A 15,857-nucleotide genomic window follows, 5' to 3' on the forward strand; every position below is an offset into this window, starting at 1 on the left:
CGTGGGTGTTGAGGTCTACACACGGGGTAGACATCCAGGAGGCCGACCCTGGCCACCGTCACCCTGCTGGTGTGGCCAGCTGATTCCTGCTCCCTATGATTCCCGTGAGCACTTGTCAACTTAGGGTGACCTTCTGGTCCCATTTTCCCCAGATATCCCCGGTTTCAGCCCTGAAAGTCCTGGGTTCAGGAAAATCTCTCACTCCCAGGGAAACTGGGAAGGTTGGTTGCCCTATTCTCAATTAAGTCAAAAGTCAAGGCGGTGGGTGGCAAGATGAGGGACAGAATTGGCCTTTGAAATCCCCATAAATACCGACCTTGGGCCGTTGGAATAAAACATACAGAAATATCCCACAGAAAGTCCCCAGCCCAGCCCTGGAGTATAGCAGGACCCCAGAGAAGGATCCCCCCACTCCTCAGGCCCGCATTCTCCTTTCCCCCACCCCACAAACGACAACTGACAGATATCTCTATATTTTTATTGAAAATAAAAAAGTCATGGTGCTTTCTGCCTCGTAAGTGGCATATGGACACCCCCAGTGCTGCCGGTCTTGCTTCCGGTACAAAAGTCTTAGCAGGAAACCAACCTTAATGGCTTGTTGGTGGATAAGACGGCATCGACTTGTACATTTGCCCATTGAGAGAACTCCCAGGAGCAACTGTCCTCTCCCCAGTACACGCGGCACATTGCTAAGAAGGCAGATTTCAGGATATTCACATTCATGCATAACGTATCTCACACTACCTGGGCAGTTTAACTCATACTTTGTACAGATGCAGAGTACAGTAGCTGTATTTTTATATATATATATATATATATATGTCGAGATCTCTTTAAATATATATAGCTATATATAATATATATGTTTATATTTTTACACCTATTAGTCTTTCTTCCAAAACTTCCTTTAGAAGCTTCTTAGGAACACCTGAAACCTCTGGGAGATCCTATGATCTGAGTTCCAAAGTTGGGGTCAACCGCGAGATGGCTGGAAAAGATCTATTTGACAAAATGCGAAGGGAAGTGCATTTCATTCTTGACATCAGGGCTTGGACTAGCCTGAGAATCGGTGTGTGTCTGGAGACTGCCGGCTCATTTTAGATAAAAGTTCTAAGCTCAAATACTAGGCTGGCATGGTTTTAAGTACGCTTATGTCTCGTAAGCTCAAAATCTAGTGGGTCTTCCTTGCTGTGCCATGAGACTTATTTTTTGAATGGCCGGTCTTGGGCTTGGGGTGGGGTGTGGGTATTAAGTGAGTATTTTTAAAAAACTAGGCTCTTCCCTTGGTTTTTGCTAACTGGAGTGAGAAGGGATTTTACAAGCCCAACTGAGAGGGAATTTATGTGCAGACCAGAGCCCTGGATGTGTTAGTGGCTCAGGGAAGAGGATACAGGCCCCAAAGCGTGGTGATGGCTCAGCTGATTCCTCGCCAGGAAGCCTTGCCTGGGGCTGGAAGGTTAGGCTAACTGCAAAATCCAGGCTTCCTAGGTTTAAGCCAAGGTAGGGAATGATGGGACCAGGTGAGTGTGTGTAAAGCTGGGCTGTGCCCAGCCCCTTCAGGCTGCCCAGCACTCCATGATCCCTTAGCCAGGAACCTCTTCTCTTGCAGAAGGTGCCCTCTGATCACTCTGAGCTTCTGGACAGCCCAAGGCACGGGCACTTTCTCATGGTTGCAGCACAGGGTGGTGTGTGCTTAGGGCTAGGGTCCTGCCCAGGTGTCTGCTTAGGGCACAGCTTGGGGGTTCAGCAGGCACCAGGAGGCTGAAGGCAGTGGGGGACAGTGCCCTGGGGGGGTCTGCTGGGTTTCCCCCTTTGACCTGCTGCTGGCCCACATCCTCTGGCCTGTTTGTCACCTGGCTCCGCACCTCAAGAGCACTGTGAAGTACCAGCCAGGCCAGGGGCAGGGGGGGCACTATGCTGATGCCCAGGTGTCCAGGGGAAGCAAAATTCAAATCCAAACCCCAAACAAGTCCTCAAATAGAAGGAAATGAGGAAAGAAGAAAAACCCTTTATGGGCGGGTATGCCCTGGGCCTGTCCTCAGCCTGCACCTGCTGACCTGGGCAGGACAATGACACACAGGCAGCTCCGTGGGCACTAGGACTCTGGGACAATGGGCATTTTAAGGTTCGGCCCAAATGGGGACCGGTTTTCAGGTGTGTCTGACTTCCCTGGACTTCAAAGTCTCATCTGTAGCTTAAACATCTACCAGAGGAGTACACTGGAGGTTTAGGAGGCAAATTAGGTCTTACAGGGCTCGACACTGGAACCATTCAATGCATTGGGTTCCTTCTGAGCACATATGTAGGGGCGGTGGGGAGTTTTCCACTCATTTTCCAGGAGATGCAAAATCATCCCGTCTCCATGGGCTTCCTGATGTGGCCCACAGGGAAGGCAGCCACTTGGGAGATAGGCCAACCAGGCAGGGGTTACCAGCCTGGAGGACTCCTCTCCTCCTGTCCCATTTCATCCCTTGATCCTCCAACCACACTGGAGGGCTCAGTGCTTCTATAGCATGAGATCTCTTTAGACATTGATAGGAAGACACTGGAAGAACAATACCTCCTTCTTGGTGACTGGGGCTCGGGGAGGGTAAAGTGGGGAGAGGATGGAGGACTCTGGGAGAGGGCCTGAGTACAACAGTCAGGCCTCAGGGGACCGTGGGGGACATCCAGCGCCTGGCCAGCATCAGCCTGGCACAGCATGCCCACAGCGGATTTGGCACAAGTAGTGGCCTCTGCCGACTAAGGCAGGGCCTGGCTCACATAGATGCATCGGTTCCTATGGGGTCAAGTGTGGGCATGAGTCTGAGGACAGGTGCAGTGGCCTCTGCCCTTGCCCGGTGGCCCTGGGCCGCGGGTTCAGTGAGTCGTTTTCCCTCTGGAAGGCCAGACACTGCCCCCGAGTGTAAACGCACTCCTATGTCTGCTCAGGAGGGGATTTTGCAGGCTGGGCTCACAGCCCTCCGTGGTAGGCAGTCAGGAGCCTAGGGTGTGGGGTGTCAGTGGGGATAGGAGGGAGAAGGCAGGCCCTGAAGATTGACAACAATTGCAGATGGGGCGATGAACAGATGTGTGGGAAGCACCTTTGAAAGGGGACGTCTGTCTCCTGGCTGTGCCGATGGCTTCTGTTGAGAACGTGAACAGAGGAGCAGGCAGGCTTCCTGGGAGGAGAGGTTTTCCGGCAGGGAGTGGGCCCTGGACCATCTTTCTTTTGGCTAAAGGGGGATGCGTCCCTGCCACAGCAGACAGACAGATCCCCCTGGCTTCGCCAGTGCGCATGCTTTAGACAGCAGCTGGGGGCAGTCAACAGACCAGACACCAGACAGGGAGGAGGATGTGGAGGGCCTGGGGTGGGGACACTGCCCAGGTGCTGCATGCAGCATGAGCCGGGCTCAGCCTGGTGTCCGAGCTGCCTTGGCCCGCAGGCTGACCGGGGGCAAGCCTGGGAAGAGAATGGTTTCTCCTTCGGGAGGCTCGGGGCCTGTGAGGCAATGAAGTCCTGGACAAGCTCAGAGTTAGCTCATGTCCACCTGCTTTCCCATGTCCACCAGTGCCACCAAGGTGTCCCTCTGGCCAGCGGGTCCAGGGCCTGCAGACTCACACCACTGTGTTGTTCACATCCACTCCTTTGTTGCTCTGCGAAGTACTCATGGGATACTCAGCAACGCTGGTGCCGTTTTCGTCTTTTCTCAGTGGTTTCCTGGAAGTGCGGGGAGGGGACAGGGAAGGCAAGGGACGAGGAGGCAGGGACACCATTAGTTATCAGTGATGGTGGGGCGTAACCTCCAGCTAGCATCCCTGCTCCGTGAGAGTGTCAGAAGGAAGCCCACAGCTCTGTTCTTGGTTAGCATCCTCGGGCTTTTAGTCCTTGAGGGGTTAATCAGCAGCTGGACGTGCTCTCAACTCGGGTGTCATGAAAACCGGGGCACAGTTGAGAGGGAAAGAGGGGAGCTATTAACGATGAAACAGGGACAACAGCTATGAGTCAGGGCGGTTTTGGACAAACAAGAAAGTATGTTCGGTCTAGCCCGGTCAAGCTTTGACTGATCTCTTTGATCAGGGCACAGACAGTTAACGGAAGCGCTAGGGGGTGAGTTCTGCAATCTTCCTCAGTGTGGGCAAAGGCAAATGCAAAATGTGATGAAGCAGATGGTGGTGGTGGTGATGCTGGTGGTAATGGTGGTGATGGTAGTGGTGATGCTGGTGGTAATGGTGGTGGTGGTGATGCTGGTGGTAATGGTGGTGGTGATGGTGGTGGTGATGCTGGTGGTAATGGGGTGGTGGTGATAGCGGTGATGCTGGTGGTAATGGTGGTGGTGGTGATGCTGGTGGTAATGGTGGTGGTGGTGGTGGCAGTGGTGATGCTGGTGGTAATGGTGGTGATGGTAGTGGTGATGCTGGTGGTAATGGTGGTGGTGATGGTGGTGGTGATGCTGGTGGTAATGGTGGTGGTGGTGATGCTGGTGGTAATGGGGTGGTGGTGATAGCGGTGATGCTGGTGGTAATGGTGGTGGTGGTGATGCTGGTGGTAATGGTGGTGGTGGTGGTGGCAGTGGTGATGCTGGTGGTAATGGTGGTGATGGTAGTGGTGATGCTGGTGGTAATGGTGGTGATGCTGGTGGTAATGGGGTGGTGGTGATAGCGGTGATGCTGGTGGTAATGGGGTGGTGGTGGTGGTGATGCTGGTGGTAATGGTGGTGGTGGTAGTGGTGATGCTGGTGGTAATTGGGTGGTGATGGTAGTGGTGATGCTGGTGGTAATGGGGTGGTGGTGGTGGTGATGCTGGTGGTAATGGGGTGGTGGTGGTGGTGATGCTGGTGGTAATGGTGGTGGTGGTAGTGGTGATGCTGGTGGTAATGGGGTGGTGGTGGTGGTGATGCTGGTGGTAATGGTGGTGGTGGTGGTGGTGGTGATGCTGGTGGTAATGGGGTGGTGGTGGTGATGCTGGTGGTAATGGTGGTGGTGGTAGTGGTGATGCTGGTGGTAATGGTGGTGGTGGTAGTGGTGATGCTGGTGGTAATGGGGTGGTGGTGGTGGTGATGCTGGTGGTAATGGTGGTGGTGGTAGTGGTGATGCTGGTGGTAGTGGCGTGGTAGTGGTAGTGGTGATGCTGGTGGTAATCGGGTGGTGGTGGTAGTGGTGATGATGGTTTTGGTGGTGGTGGAGGTAGTAATGGTGATGGTGGCAGCACTGATGATGCTAATAATGGTGGTGATGATAGTGATGGTTAGGGTAATGGTGGTGGTGATGGTTGGGTTGACAGTGGTGATGATGGTGATACTGATGATGGAGGTGATGATGGTGGAGAAGGTCATAATGGTGGTGGTGATTGTGATCATGGTTATGATGGTGGTGGAGGTGGTATTGGTGGTGGTGATGGCAGTGGTGGTGGTGATGGTGATAGTGGTAATGATGATGGGGTGAAGATGATGGTAACGATGATAGTGATGGTTTGGGTAATGGTGGTGGTGATGGTTGGGTTGACAGTAGTGGTGATGGAGGTGATGATGGTAGTGAAGGTCATATTGGTAGTAGTGATAGTGATAGTGGTTATGATGATGGAGGTGGTATTGGTGGTGGTGATGGAGATGGCAATGGTGGTGGTGGTGATGGTGATAGTGGTAATGATGATGGGGGTGGCAATGACAGTGATGGTAATGGCAATGGTGGTAGTGATGATGGTGGTGTCTACACTAAATTGGTACACACCAGTGGTTCTTGAACACTTTAAATTGAGCCATTTGAAGCTCATTCCAGAGGGCCCTTAACCCCAAAAGCGGTTTTTCCTATGCATTTCCTATGCATTTCCTATGCATTTCCTATGCATTTCCTATGCATATAAGGGATCAGGAAGGCTGGGAGTGAGGCTCCGAGAAGGCTCTTGCTCATTTGCTGGGGTTTTGAAATCATGGTGTACTTTTGGGCCTGGCTCAAGTCTCACTTCCTCCCTCCCCCAAGCTGTTCAGCAGGGCTCTGGCCCCCAGCCTGAGTATCTGTATCCTCCTGGTCTAAGCCACATGCTCTCTGTAGCCCAATTCCATGCCACAATTCTGCTATCTCATCCCCACGGGGCAGTAGCCCAGCCCCCTCCAGGGTTCCCAGGGGTGCCAAGGTTGAGCCTGGATCTGCCCTTGCTGGGAGTTGTCCAGAATGGACATTTATGGTCATTGTCATAGGCCCAGTTGATTGCTTCTGCCTTTTCAAATGTCCCCAGAGCCTCCCCAGAGCCATAGTCAGAAGAGCTGGTGCCTGGTGATCAGCTCCATGTCTCCAGGACAAAGCCATAACTGAGTGAGTTCAGGGAAGGCAGGGTCTGTGAGGGGATCATTAGCAGTTCATGTGAAGAATGATCAGGCCTACTCAGAGACTACACACCGAGCTCAGTCTGGTAGTGAACTGTTCCCTTTTCTCTTGCAGCAGAAGTAGCTCAAAACATCTGCTAAGCGAGTCAAGTGCACTCACTCCAGGTGGTCAAGCCCAGCCACCGCAGCTTCTTCTAGGAATGCAAGAGGCAAACCCACAATTCCTCCCACAGTGCATCATGCTTTGTGCAAAGCACTGTCAGTCACAGAGATTTCCTTGTCCCTTCTCTCAGTGGTCACCTGAAGAAGCTAGGCCTGGAGTAAGAGATTCATTTCATGAGGAAACTGAGGCTTAGGGAGGGCTTAACTTGCCCAAGGATGCTCATCTGGTTTGTGATGGGGCCTGGGCCACCACCCACTAACACTGTGTCTTGGCCAGACATTTATCTTCCCATTATTATTATTATTATTATTATTATTTTGGAGATGGGGTCTTGCTCTGTTACCTAGGCTACAGTGCAGTGGCATCATCACAGCTCACTGCAACCTTGAACTCCTGAGCTCAAGCGATCCTCCAGCTTTAGCCTCCTGAGTAGCTGGGACTACAGGCGTGTGCCACCAAGCCTGGCTAATTTTTAATTTTTTTGTAGACACAGGGTCTTGCTATGTTGCCCAGGCTGTTCTTGAACTCCTGGCCTCAAGCGATCCTCCTGTCTCGGCCTCCCAAAGTGCCAGCATCTTCCCATTTAATCAGCATTCCCAGCGGGTATTCCCCTATGAGCTCTGGGATCTCATCAACTTGGGAAAGCCTTCTTCCACTCCCTCTTAGAGATTCTGCAGAGTCCTCCAAGAAGCCTGTCTCCTTTTCCTTTAACTCAGCATATCCCACATATGAATCTGAGAACCCCATTTATGTAGATGCTAACAGATACTCTCTGTTTACAGGCCTCAGCTGTGCTACCTTGTTGATGTCGGGATCCATGGGAAATGATGGACTCTGTAGCCAAGCTCTGCCCTGGGCCTTTTGCTCCCTCTGTCCCCTTCATCCCCATTCCTGTCCTACCCACCCCTTTCCAGGGAGCCTTAAGCAGCTCTGATGTTGCCTGACTTCTGACTCCATGAAATCCGCATGTCCTGGACGATAAGTGGCGGTGGCACCTTCTTACAGTGAGATCCTGTGCTCCCCCAGTGAGGCCGCTGATGGACCCAAGTGGGATAAATGTATCATGAATACATGAGGGGAAGAAAGGACATCCGCATCAGGATTCCAGAAAATATTAACAGGCAAAAAAGAGTCTGGGCCCAAGCCCACACTGCATGCTCCTTAATAGATATTACACATTGGGCTTAGGGCTAAAATAAAAACAATTGCAACAGGTCCGATCATGGGAGATATGGCTTAAGGGCCTTCTAGGGTGGATAATGAAGAAATGAAGAAGGCGGCTTGGAGCTCCCTTAGAAATGACTCAACCTGGAGGGCTCAAGGTTTCCACCCTTTTTAGGGGAAGGGGAGGAGGTCAGCAGGATTTCTACTGGCAGGAGGCAAGGAGAGAGTTCTAGAGTCATCCTGTCGTCTGTGAGACCCCTTCGTCCTCGCAGGCGCCGGGGAAGAGGTGGCTTGGAAGAGCTAAGCAGGAAGCGAGTCTGGCAGGAGGATCCTGGAAGGCAGGGTGAGAAGGGGGCCCAGAGCCTTCTCAGCTGCTCAGCCAGTTTCCCAGACGGGAAACAGGCCGGGGGCTTGGCAGGGGCTCTTTCTGGCAAAGAAGGCACCTGTGGCAGGAACAGGCCCCAGACAGGAGCATTCGGGAGCCTGTGTATGGTGATGGGAGAGCGTGGCAGCCGAGGGTTCTCCTGAGAAGTGGCCATGATCCGTTCCCCTCCTGCCACCAGAAATGAGTCCCCAACCACTCTGATGTCTGGACTGTTGCTCCCAAAGCCTTTCTGGGATTCACTGGAGCCCCAAAGAAGTTGGGTGTTCCCTAGAGCAGAAGATGGCTCCAGCTCTGCACCCTTCCACCACGCACGGCACTTCAGGGTGACACTGCGGAAGTGCTAAGAGGCAGATGCCAAGGCTCGGTAAACCCTTACCCCACCACTTTCTGGCCGTGTGACCTTAGGCGAGCTACATAGCTTCTCTATGCCTCAGTTTCTTGTCTTTGAAATGAGCACAATAGTGGTGTCCATTTCATAGGTTTGTTGGGAGGATTAAATGCGTTAGTCCATGTCAAGCACTTAGACAAGCGTCTGGCATACCGTAAGTGCGCCATAAATGTTTGTTAGCTCTCAGTACTGCTGGGGAAAAGGTGTCAGCAGGTAGCTGGCCCCACTGACTGGCAACAGCCAAGGTTCTCCAGTCTGCACAGACTTCCTACCTAACGCGTGCCCCGTGGGGCTCCAGAAATGCTAGAGAGAGTTGTTAGGACCCAGCCTGACTCTGCAGCTCTGTGAGTCAGCTGAGGCTGGTCTCACTAAACCAAGAAGAGACATTTCCACCCGGGTCCAGACAGAGATGGCCACAGAGGGCTCCCTAAATGGCATGGTTCCTGGAAACCAAGAGAGAGGTTAGTGAGACTTCCTTGGCGGCACCCAGGAGTCCTGCCTGTAGGAGGGTGGGCTCTGCCACCTTGAGACTTCTTGTCCCCTGCCCTGGGCTTGGAGGGCAGCAGGTCCCCACATTCCCTGCTCAGAGTGCCATGCGGACAGCTCCAGTCGCACATGCCAGCAGCCACGAGGGGCCCCTGCAGAAACCATGCCTCCGCCAGCATCTCTGGCCTGGGCAAGGAGGGCCGGGACCCAGGTACCCCCCTTAGGCCCCGCTGACCATGGTGTGACAGCCTCCCCCTCAGCCTGCTGCTCTGTGGGGATGGAAGAGATGGAGGCAAAGAACAGCTCTGGGAGTCTGAGAAGGGAGGCTCTCTTCCTGCCTCATGCGCCCCTGGGAGAAGTAAAAGTTCAAGGTTCCCGACTCACCTCTTATGAAGGCATTCATCCCCCTGACTGCCCACCCTTGACACCCCCCACGCCCATACATACACATGAACCTGCATAACACACACAGGCACATATACATAGACACATGTACACATGCATGAATCCACACATACACACGTACACAAACACACACGTACAATATACACAGACACATGTACATATGCACAAACCCATACAAACATGTACCTACACACACACATGTATGCACACACACACAGGCACATACACATAGACACATGTACATATGCACGAATCTACAGATACACACGTATGCACACACATATACAATATACACAGATACATGTACATATGCACAAACCCATACAAACATGTACCTACACACACACATATATGCACACACACACAGGCACATACACATAGACACATGTACACATGCACAAATCCACACACACAATAGACACACACACACATACACAAACATACACCTATATAATATACACAAATCCACACACATACAACTAGTATATGCATACACAGACACATGTACATATGCACAAACTCATACAAAAATGTACCTACACACATATACATGCACACACAGACAAATATACACATACATGCAGACACATCTACATATGCACAAATCCACATGCACAATATATACACATACACACTCGTCCCTACACACATATGCATGCACACGTGCATATGCGTGCACACATACATATGAATACACGTATGCATGCACATGCCTATATACATATATCCCCACATTCATATACACACACACGCAGCGTTCCATGATAAGACTCCTCCGTAGACCTCGGACTTCCCCGAACCTGGGTCAAGAAGCTGAAAAACGCCTTTCTGAGCCTCGAGGGTGCCACCATGAGAAGCAGCAGCCCCACGTCCAGCCTCCATCGCCCAGGCGGTGGGAGACAGGCGTGCGGCAGACGAGCGTCCTCACAGCCAGTGGGACCCACCGTCTGGGCCATCCCCTGGGATCACCTGTCTGGCCGCCTCTGCTGAGCTGTGGCGGAACTGGCGCCTGTGCATTTCTCATGCTTGCATCCTCCCCTGGGAGCTGAGAGAGCAGAGAGAGCTCCGCCGGGGGAGGGCCTTCTCACAGGTGTGACTCTCTCTCCCCTTGAGCACCGCTTGCAGCCTGGGATTTGTTCTAGGGCCGAGCCCTTCCCAGCTCGGATGCTGAAGAAAGGATTGCAGGGTAACGCACAGAGCCCTGGACAGGGGACCTCCAAGGTAGCTCAGGCCTCAGTGACTGTCCTTCAAGTCGCCGAGATGCCAGAGTCATGCTGGGGGATGGAGATCCTGCTGGGGATTCTGTGGGCAGAAGTGGCCCAGATGCTGTCTGTCTCACTGGGGGTCTGGGCACCTGCCTCCCTCAAACTCCAGCGACAATGCCTCCCTGCCACCCGCCTCTGTGCTGGGGATGAGGGGGCTGGGGAACACCTCTGGGTAGAGGGGCCTTTGGCTGAGGTCTGGTGGGGGTTTTATACAGAACAGGTGGGCACAGGCAGACACATATGGGCATGCCTTTGGACACCAGCCCCAGGTCACGAAACCTCCTTCACCTTGTCTTGCTGTCACAAAAGGCCTTCCCTGGTAATGGGAATACTCAAAGCCATCTGTTCTTCCTAGAGGCCGGGTTTCCAGGAGAGACCTGCCCTGATCTCCTGGGCGGTCATGCCCCACCAGGGCTCCCCTGCATCCTATGCTTCTCAGCTGTCCTGAGCCAGCCCAGCCCAGCCTGGTCACCATGGGCACTACAGGAATGCCCAGCACTGCTTCAGGGGCTCCTGAAGCAAACAAGGAGGTTGAGGGGGTATCTACCTCAGCAGTCCATCCCCCTCCCCGGACTCCCCAACCTCAGGCACAGGGCACCTCTCTTCACGGGCAAGATTCCTCCACAGGTGGCTCCACCTTCAGGGTCCTGTGGGTTTGGCTCATTTGAGTGCACAAAACGGACTCATATGGCCCAAGGACGCTGGCCTCGACCTGGTACCAGGTTGGCAATCATCTGACTAGCAGTACACAAATGAACAGATTCCAGCAAATTAGGAGAGGAACTAAGACAGCAAAGAACCAGGCATTGAGGGAGAGAATAGCAGGAGGCCTGGTACGCTGACAGGTCAGCGAGGTCCGGGGGTGAGAAGGACCCTGCCATGAAAGGAGCGGGACAGAGCCAGGATGGATGCCCGTGCAGCTGGAGAGTCCGGAGCGAGGGCGGAGAGGAGGAGAAAAACACCAGCAGGAGAGGTGGGGCAGGAGCCAGCCCCTGCAGGGTGCAGCTGGCAGGTGCAAGGTGTCTGGGGGTCTTATGCTGACTGCAGTGGTCATCATCTGAGGACTTCTTAAATGGGGGTTCCCATTTACCCTCACCCTGCCCCATGACCTTGACCCAGTGTGTCTGGAGAGATGAGTCCAGAGAGGCATGAATTTCTTGATGACAAAAGAAAAAGGCCCCAAGAAGCAGGGATCTGTCTGGGTCTCCCACCAGCTGGCCCTGGGCACACCCTCAATCTGCTGAGCCTTCTGTCCATGACCGTCCACAGTGCAAGGAGGCCTGGGCTCCATGTCCCCCACACCAAGGATGCCAGCAGATGAAGCAGGCTCCTCCCTGCTGCCTGCCTCACACAGCACGATGGGATTTTTATCACCCATCATGGAAGATCGGTCTTTATCGGGGGACAAATAAGTCCTAAGAAGCATCTCAGCCCAGGGCAGGTCAGGACCTCGTGCTCCTGCCCCGTGCTGGCCTGATCTCTTCCTGGATGGAGGATGTGGGTGTGATGGTGAGGACACTGCAGCTTCTGGGACTCCAAAGAGCCAAGCCCAAGACAGCGTAGAAGGTGGCAGTCAGGCCCACGGGAAGCCACACTGGCTAGGGAGTCAGAAGATTGAATCTTGATTCTGGACTAAGCACAGGTGCCAGCTCCATGAATCCAGCCCAGGTTCCAAAGGATGCCGGATGGTCTCTGAGCAGCCAAGGCCATGCATCAGTGCTCAGCACTTGCCCTAAAAAGGCCCTTTCTTGGAGTATACTTTGACCTGACTCACAGTACAACCAGGCGTGGTGATTCTGGGTTGGGTTTGGGGCAGTGGGGAGAAGGGAGTGTTGCTACACATATGCATATGAACAGCAGGGAGAGGTGAAAGATGGGAACTGCATCGAGACTCCACCTGGTCAAAAGGCTTTGGCCCATGAGATAGACCCCGTCTCAGGGCCCCAGGAATGCACCAAGATGCATTCAAGGTGAATTTCTTGCTCCTGGAAGTTTGTGGTGAGTTGAGGGTGGATGAAGTGCTTCCACTCCTGTCCTGATTCCTGGTCCTCACTGCTGGCCTCCGGGCCTGGCCCACCTTTTCTTCCCCTTCCCCCTCCTTTGGCCCTGACTCTGCAGATCAGCTGAAGGCCAGAGCAGGCAACAAGGGAGAGAGGGCTGGGTTGGCACCTGGCACAGTAGGTGTGTCCTGCGGGGAGGAAGAAGAGGAGGAAGATGGTGGGGCTGCTCCACAGCGTTCACAGCCTGGGAGTGTGTCATGCACAGGTGGGAGGGAGGCTGTGCTACTCCGAAGCTTGGAGAGGGGACCACTGAGTCAGGGTACTTGCACTTGAGCTGGAGTATGGAGAAGGGAGAGAATGGCAGGAGGCATACTGAAGAAATGGGGCTGGGAGGGCGGGGGCAGGAATGGCAGGGGGCTGGGGAAACTGAAACTGGTGAAGGGGTAACGCCCAACACTTAAAATTGGGTGCATGCTATTTAAACCAAAAGCAGACTATTTCACTCATCCAGATAGAGAAAAAAAAAATGAGTTTACTGCAATTCTAAATAGAGTTTGTCAGTTTAAAAGGTGAACTCTGGCAAGTCTGTGGGAACAAGCCTCCATTCACACCACAGAAACCACCACTGAACAGTTACTATGTGCCAGGCATTGTGCCAGGCACCATCGGGAGAGAGATGAGTAAGACGAGATGACCAATCCCCATCTACCGTGTGTGCGCACAACCACTCATACGCAAGTGTGTGGGCACACGAAAACTGACATACACCTACCTACAGCAGAAAGCAGAATTGTAAATTCAGGGAGAGCTATGACTCTAGCAGTTGGACAGGGAAGAGAGAGCTCTATACTCGTCCAGGATGACATCTCAGAGGAGGCGGCATTTGAGTTGGGACTCCAGGGAGGAACAGTAAGGACTCAACTGGAAGAAGTGAGGGGAAGGACACTGACCAGAGAGTGCTCCGGGAGTGCTCAATGAGCCAGGAGGAGGGCAGGAAACCTCTGGAACCTGAACTACTTCTCTCCCCACCAAGGCCTCAGTTCCCACATCAGTAAAACAAGGAATTGGCCCTTGACCATGAAGGTGCATTCTGGCTCAGACTCCATAGGAAACTCATTTCCACCCCTCCCTGGCATTCCAGGTGCCCCAGGTAACCAGATCTTCTTTATATGCCACACATTCAGTAAGAACTAACCTTTCTCTGGGCTATCCCAATGCTCCAAAAAGAGTGTAAATTCTGAAAAGAAAACTAATTTCACTGATTAACTTTCTATCGAGTCTATGATCCAGGAAAGATCTTGGGAAAAATATCCATGGAAGAATCAAGCTAAGGAGATGAGGGACTGGAGTTGGAGAGGGAGAGAGCTGAGGGTAGCAGGTTCCCAGGGAGGAGCCGTGTTGGGATCATCCAGCTTGGAAGGGTGCTGGAGAGAACTATTGTAGGGTGACAACTGTGCAACAGGCTCAGAGACCCACAGTCCACCCGGAGAGGAGCACGGAGCCCCCAGGACAAAAATGCACTGTGTTGAGAGGAGGCATTGTTAACCCCAGGAAAGGAAACAGCATAGTACACTATGTGGCTCAGCTATGCACAATATGTTCTTTGTTACACTAAGGTAAGCACTGAATAGGCACAGAATCCCATAATGAACCCCATTCTAGGTGGAGAATGAGAAGAGGGGAAGTATGTTGTATGTCTGTACTGCAAGGGTGCTGGCCTTGGTATCTTCCATAGCAGAAAGTAATAGACAGTGCTTAAAATGGAAAGAAAATTTAAATAGCAGTATACACATCACTTAGCATATGGAGAGAAATATCAGAAGAAACAGCTAACTGTTGAAAGTGGTTGCCTCTCAAGAATGAGACTTGGGGGAAGAGACAGGGGGCTGCTGTCTTTCTTAACAGCCTTGGGAGCACATTTGACATTTTAAACCATAGTATCTATATGTATTCCTTTGATAAAAATTAAAACTAAATTAAAAGGAGGGAATAAATGTGCAATGCCCTAGCCATACTTTCTAGTGATTAAGCTGTCTCAAAAGGCATGCACAACATGCCTAACTCTTTGGAGAGGATGCAACCTTCGCTCCTTTCTCCTTCTCTTCCCCATTACCCTGTATTTTTTTCTCTTCGTAGTCTTTAAGATCACCTCATTTATTAATTTGCTGGTGTGTGTGCTTAATCTGCCTCCTCCAGCAGGAGGAGAACAGGGACTGTCTTGTTTCTTCTGCATCCCTTGTGCTTAGTTCCTAGCACACAGTAGGTGCTCAATACATGGATCAACACTAAACAGTCCTGTGCCAGTCAATGGGTTTTCTAAGGCACCATCAAAAAGACTTGAGCATTCAAAAGTGCTTGTTCTACTGAAAGTGGCTCAACCACAAACAGCTGATGAGCCCCAGAGCCCAGCAAGGAGCGATGCTTAGGCACATTCACGCACACTCAAGCCCACGTCCAGGAGGCAGCACGCTTATTTAAGGTTAGCAACTAACGTCTGCAGGGTCAGCCAAATCGTACTGCAGCCTTGTATTGGTCTTTCTGCCAATTATACCTGTAAGTGAGAGGGAAATGTCTGTCCAATGGCTTCATGGCAATTGAGAACAGACCCACGCCATGGATGGCCAATGGAGGCAAGGTGCTTCTCCTGTGCCGGTGTGGGCGTGTCTCCGTGGAGGGGGTGAGCATCATCTCCCCTCAACACGGGAGCTCTTCTCTGAGTGAAGGGTGTGGCTGTCAGAGAAGCTGTAAATACCACCCCAGGAAAATAGCCTCATCCCTGCAAGTGCACAGGCCTGTGGGGCTCCCCCAGCTGGAATCTGAGGTCTACTCGGGCAGCGGGTACCTTGCCCCTTGGAGCTTTATCTTGATTACTCTCTGTGGTTATCGCTTGTTTTAAATTTGTCTCCTGCCCTGGATGGACACTCGTGTTGTCTCTGTTCTTCTGCCTCTCCTCTGACTGTGATCCACAGTTCTTTGGGGGCAGTCTGGTCTGATTAATGCCCACTTCTTCCCCCAAAAAGGTATGTGCAGTGTGGGCAGGGACTGTGCTGGTGGTGCCCACTCCTGTAGCCCAGTGCCTGGCACCTGGTCCTGGCACCTGGCCCAGCTCTGGCGGGCACAGTGATCAGCATTTATACATTCAAGTAGCTGAATGCTCGAGTGGTGATGGTCCCCCTGCAATCCAGGACAGGCACACAAAAGGCTGCTCGGAGACTGTCATTTCAGAGAGGGAAAACGGAGGCCACAGAAGGAAGTGATACCTGCTGAGCCCGGCTGAGCCCGGCTGGGCCTGGCTGGGC

General features: G+C 52.6%; 1 protein-coding gene across 4 annotated transcripts in view; it reads right to left on the reverse strand.

Annotated features, from left to right (window-relative positions):
* Nucleotides 1-464: 464 nt before the first annotated feature.
* PRIMA1 (proline rich membrane anchor 1) overlaps nucleotides 465-15,857 on the reverse strand; it is a 71,553-nt gene continuing 56,160 nt past the window's right edge. For 3 of the 4 annotated variants that reach the window (XM_015144407.3, XM_077941661.1, XM_077941662.1), the window contains exon 5: nucleotides 465-3,700. In XM_015144407.3, the coding sequence (XP_014999893.1) occupies nucleotides 3,598-3,700 (103 nt within the window). In that variant the 3' untranslated portion in view covers nucleotides 465-3,597. Of the gene's footprint in view, nucleotides 3,701-8,674; nucleotides 8,846-15,857 lie in introns of all 4 variants that reach the window. The other variant, XR_013396508.1, reaches the window with a different exon arrangement.

This window comes from Macaca mulatta, chromosome 7, assembly GCF_049350105.2.
Source record: "Macaca mulatta isolate MMU2019108-1 chromosome 7, T2T-MMU8v2.0, whole genome shotgun sequence".
NCBI lineage: Eukaryota > Metazoa > Chordata > Mammalia > Primates > Cercopithecidae > Macaca > Macaca mulatta.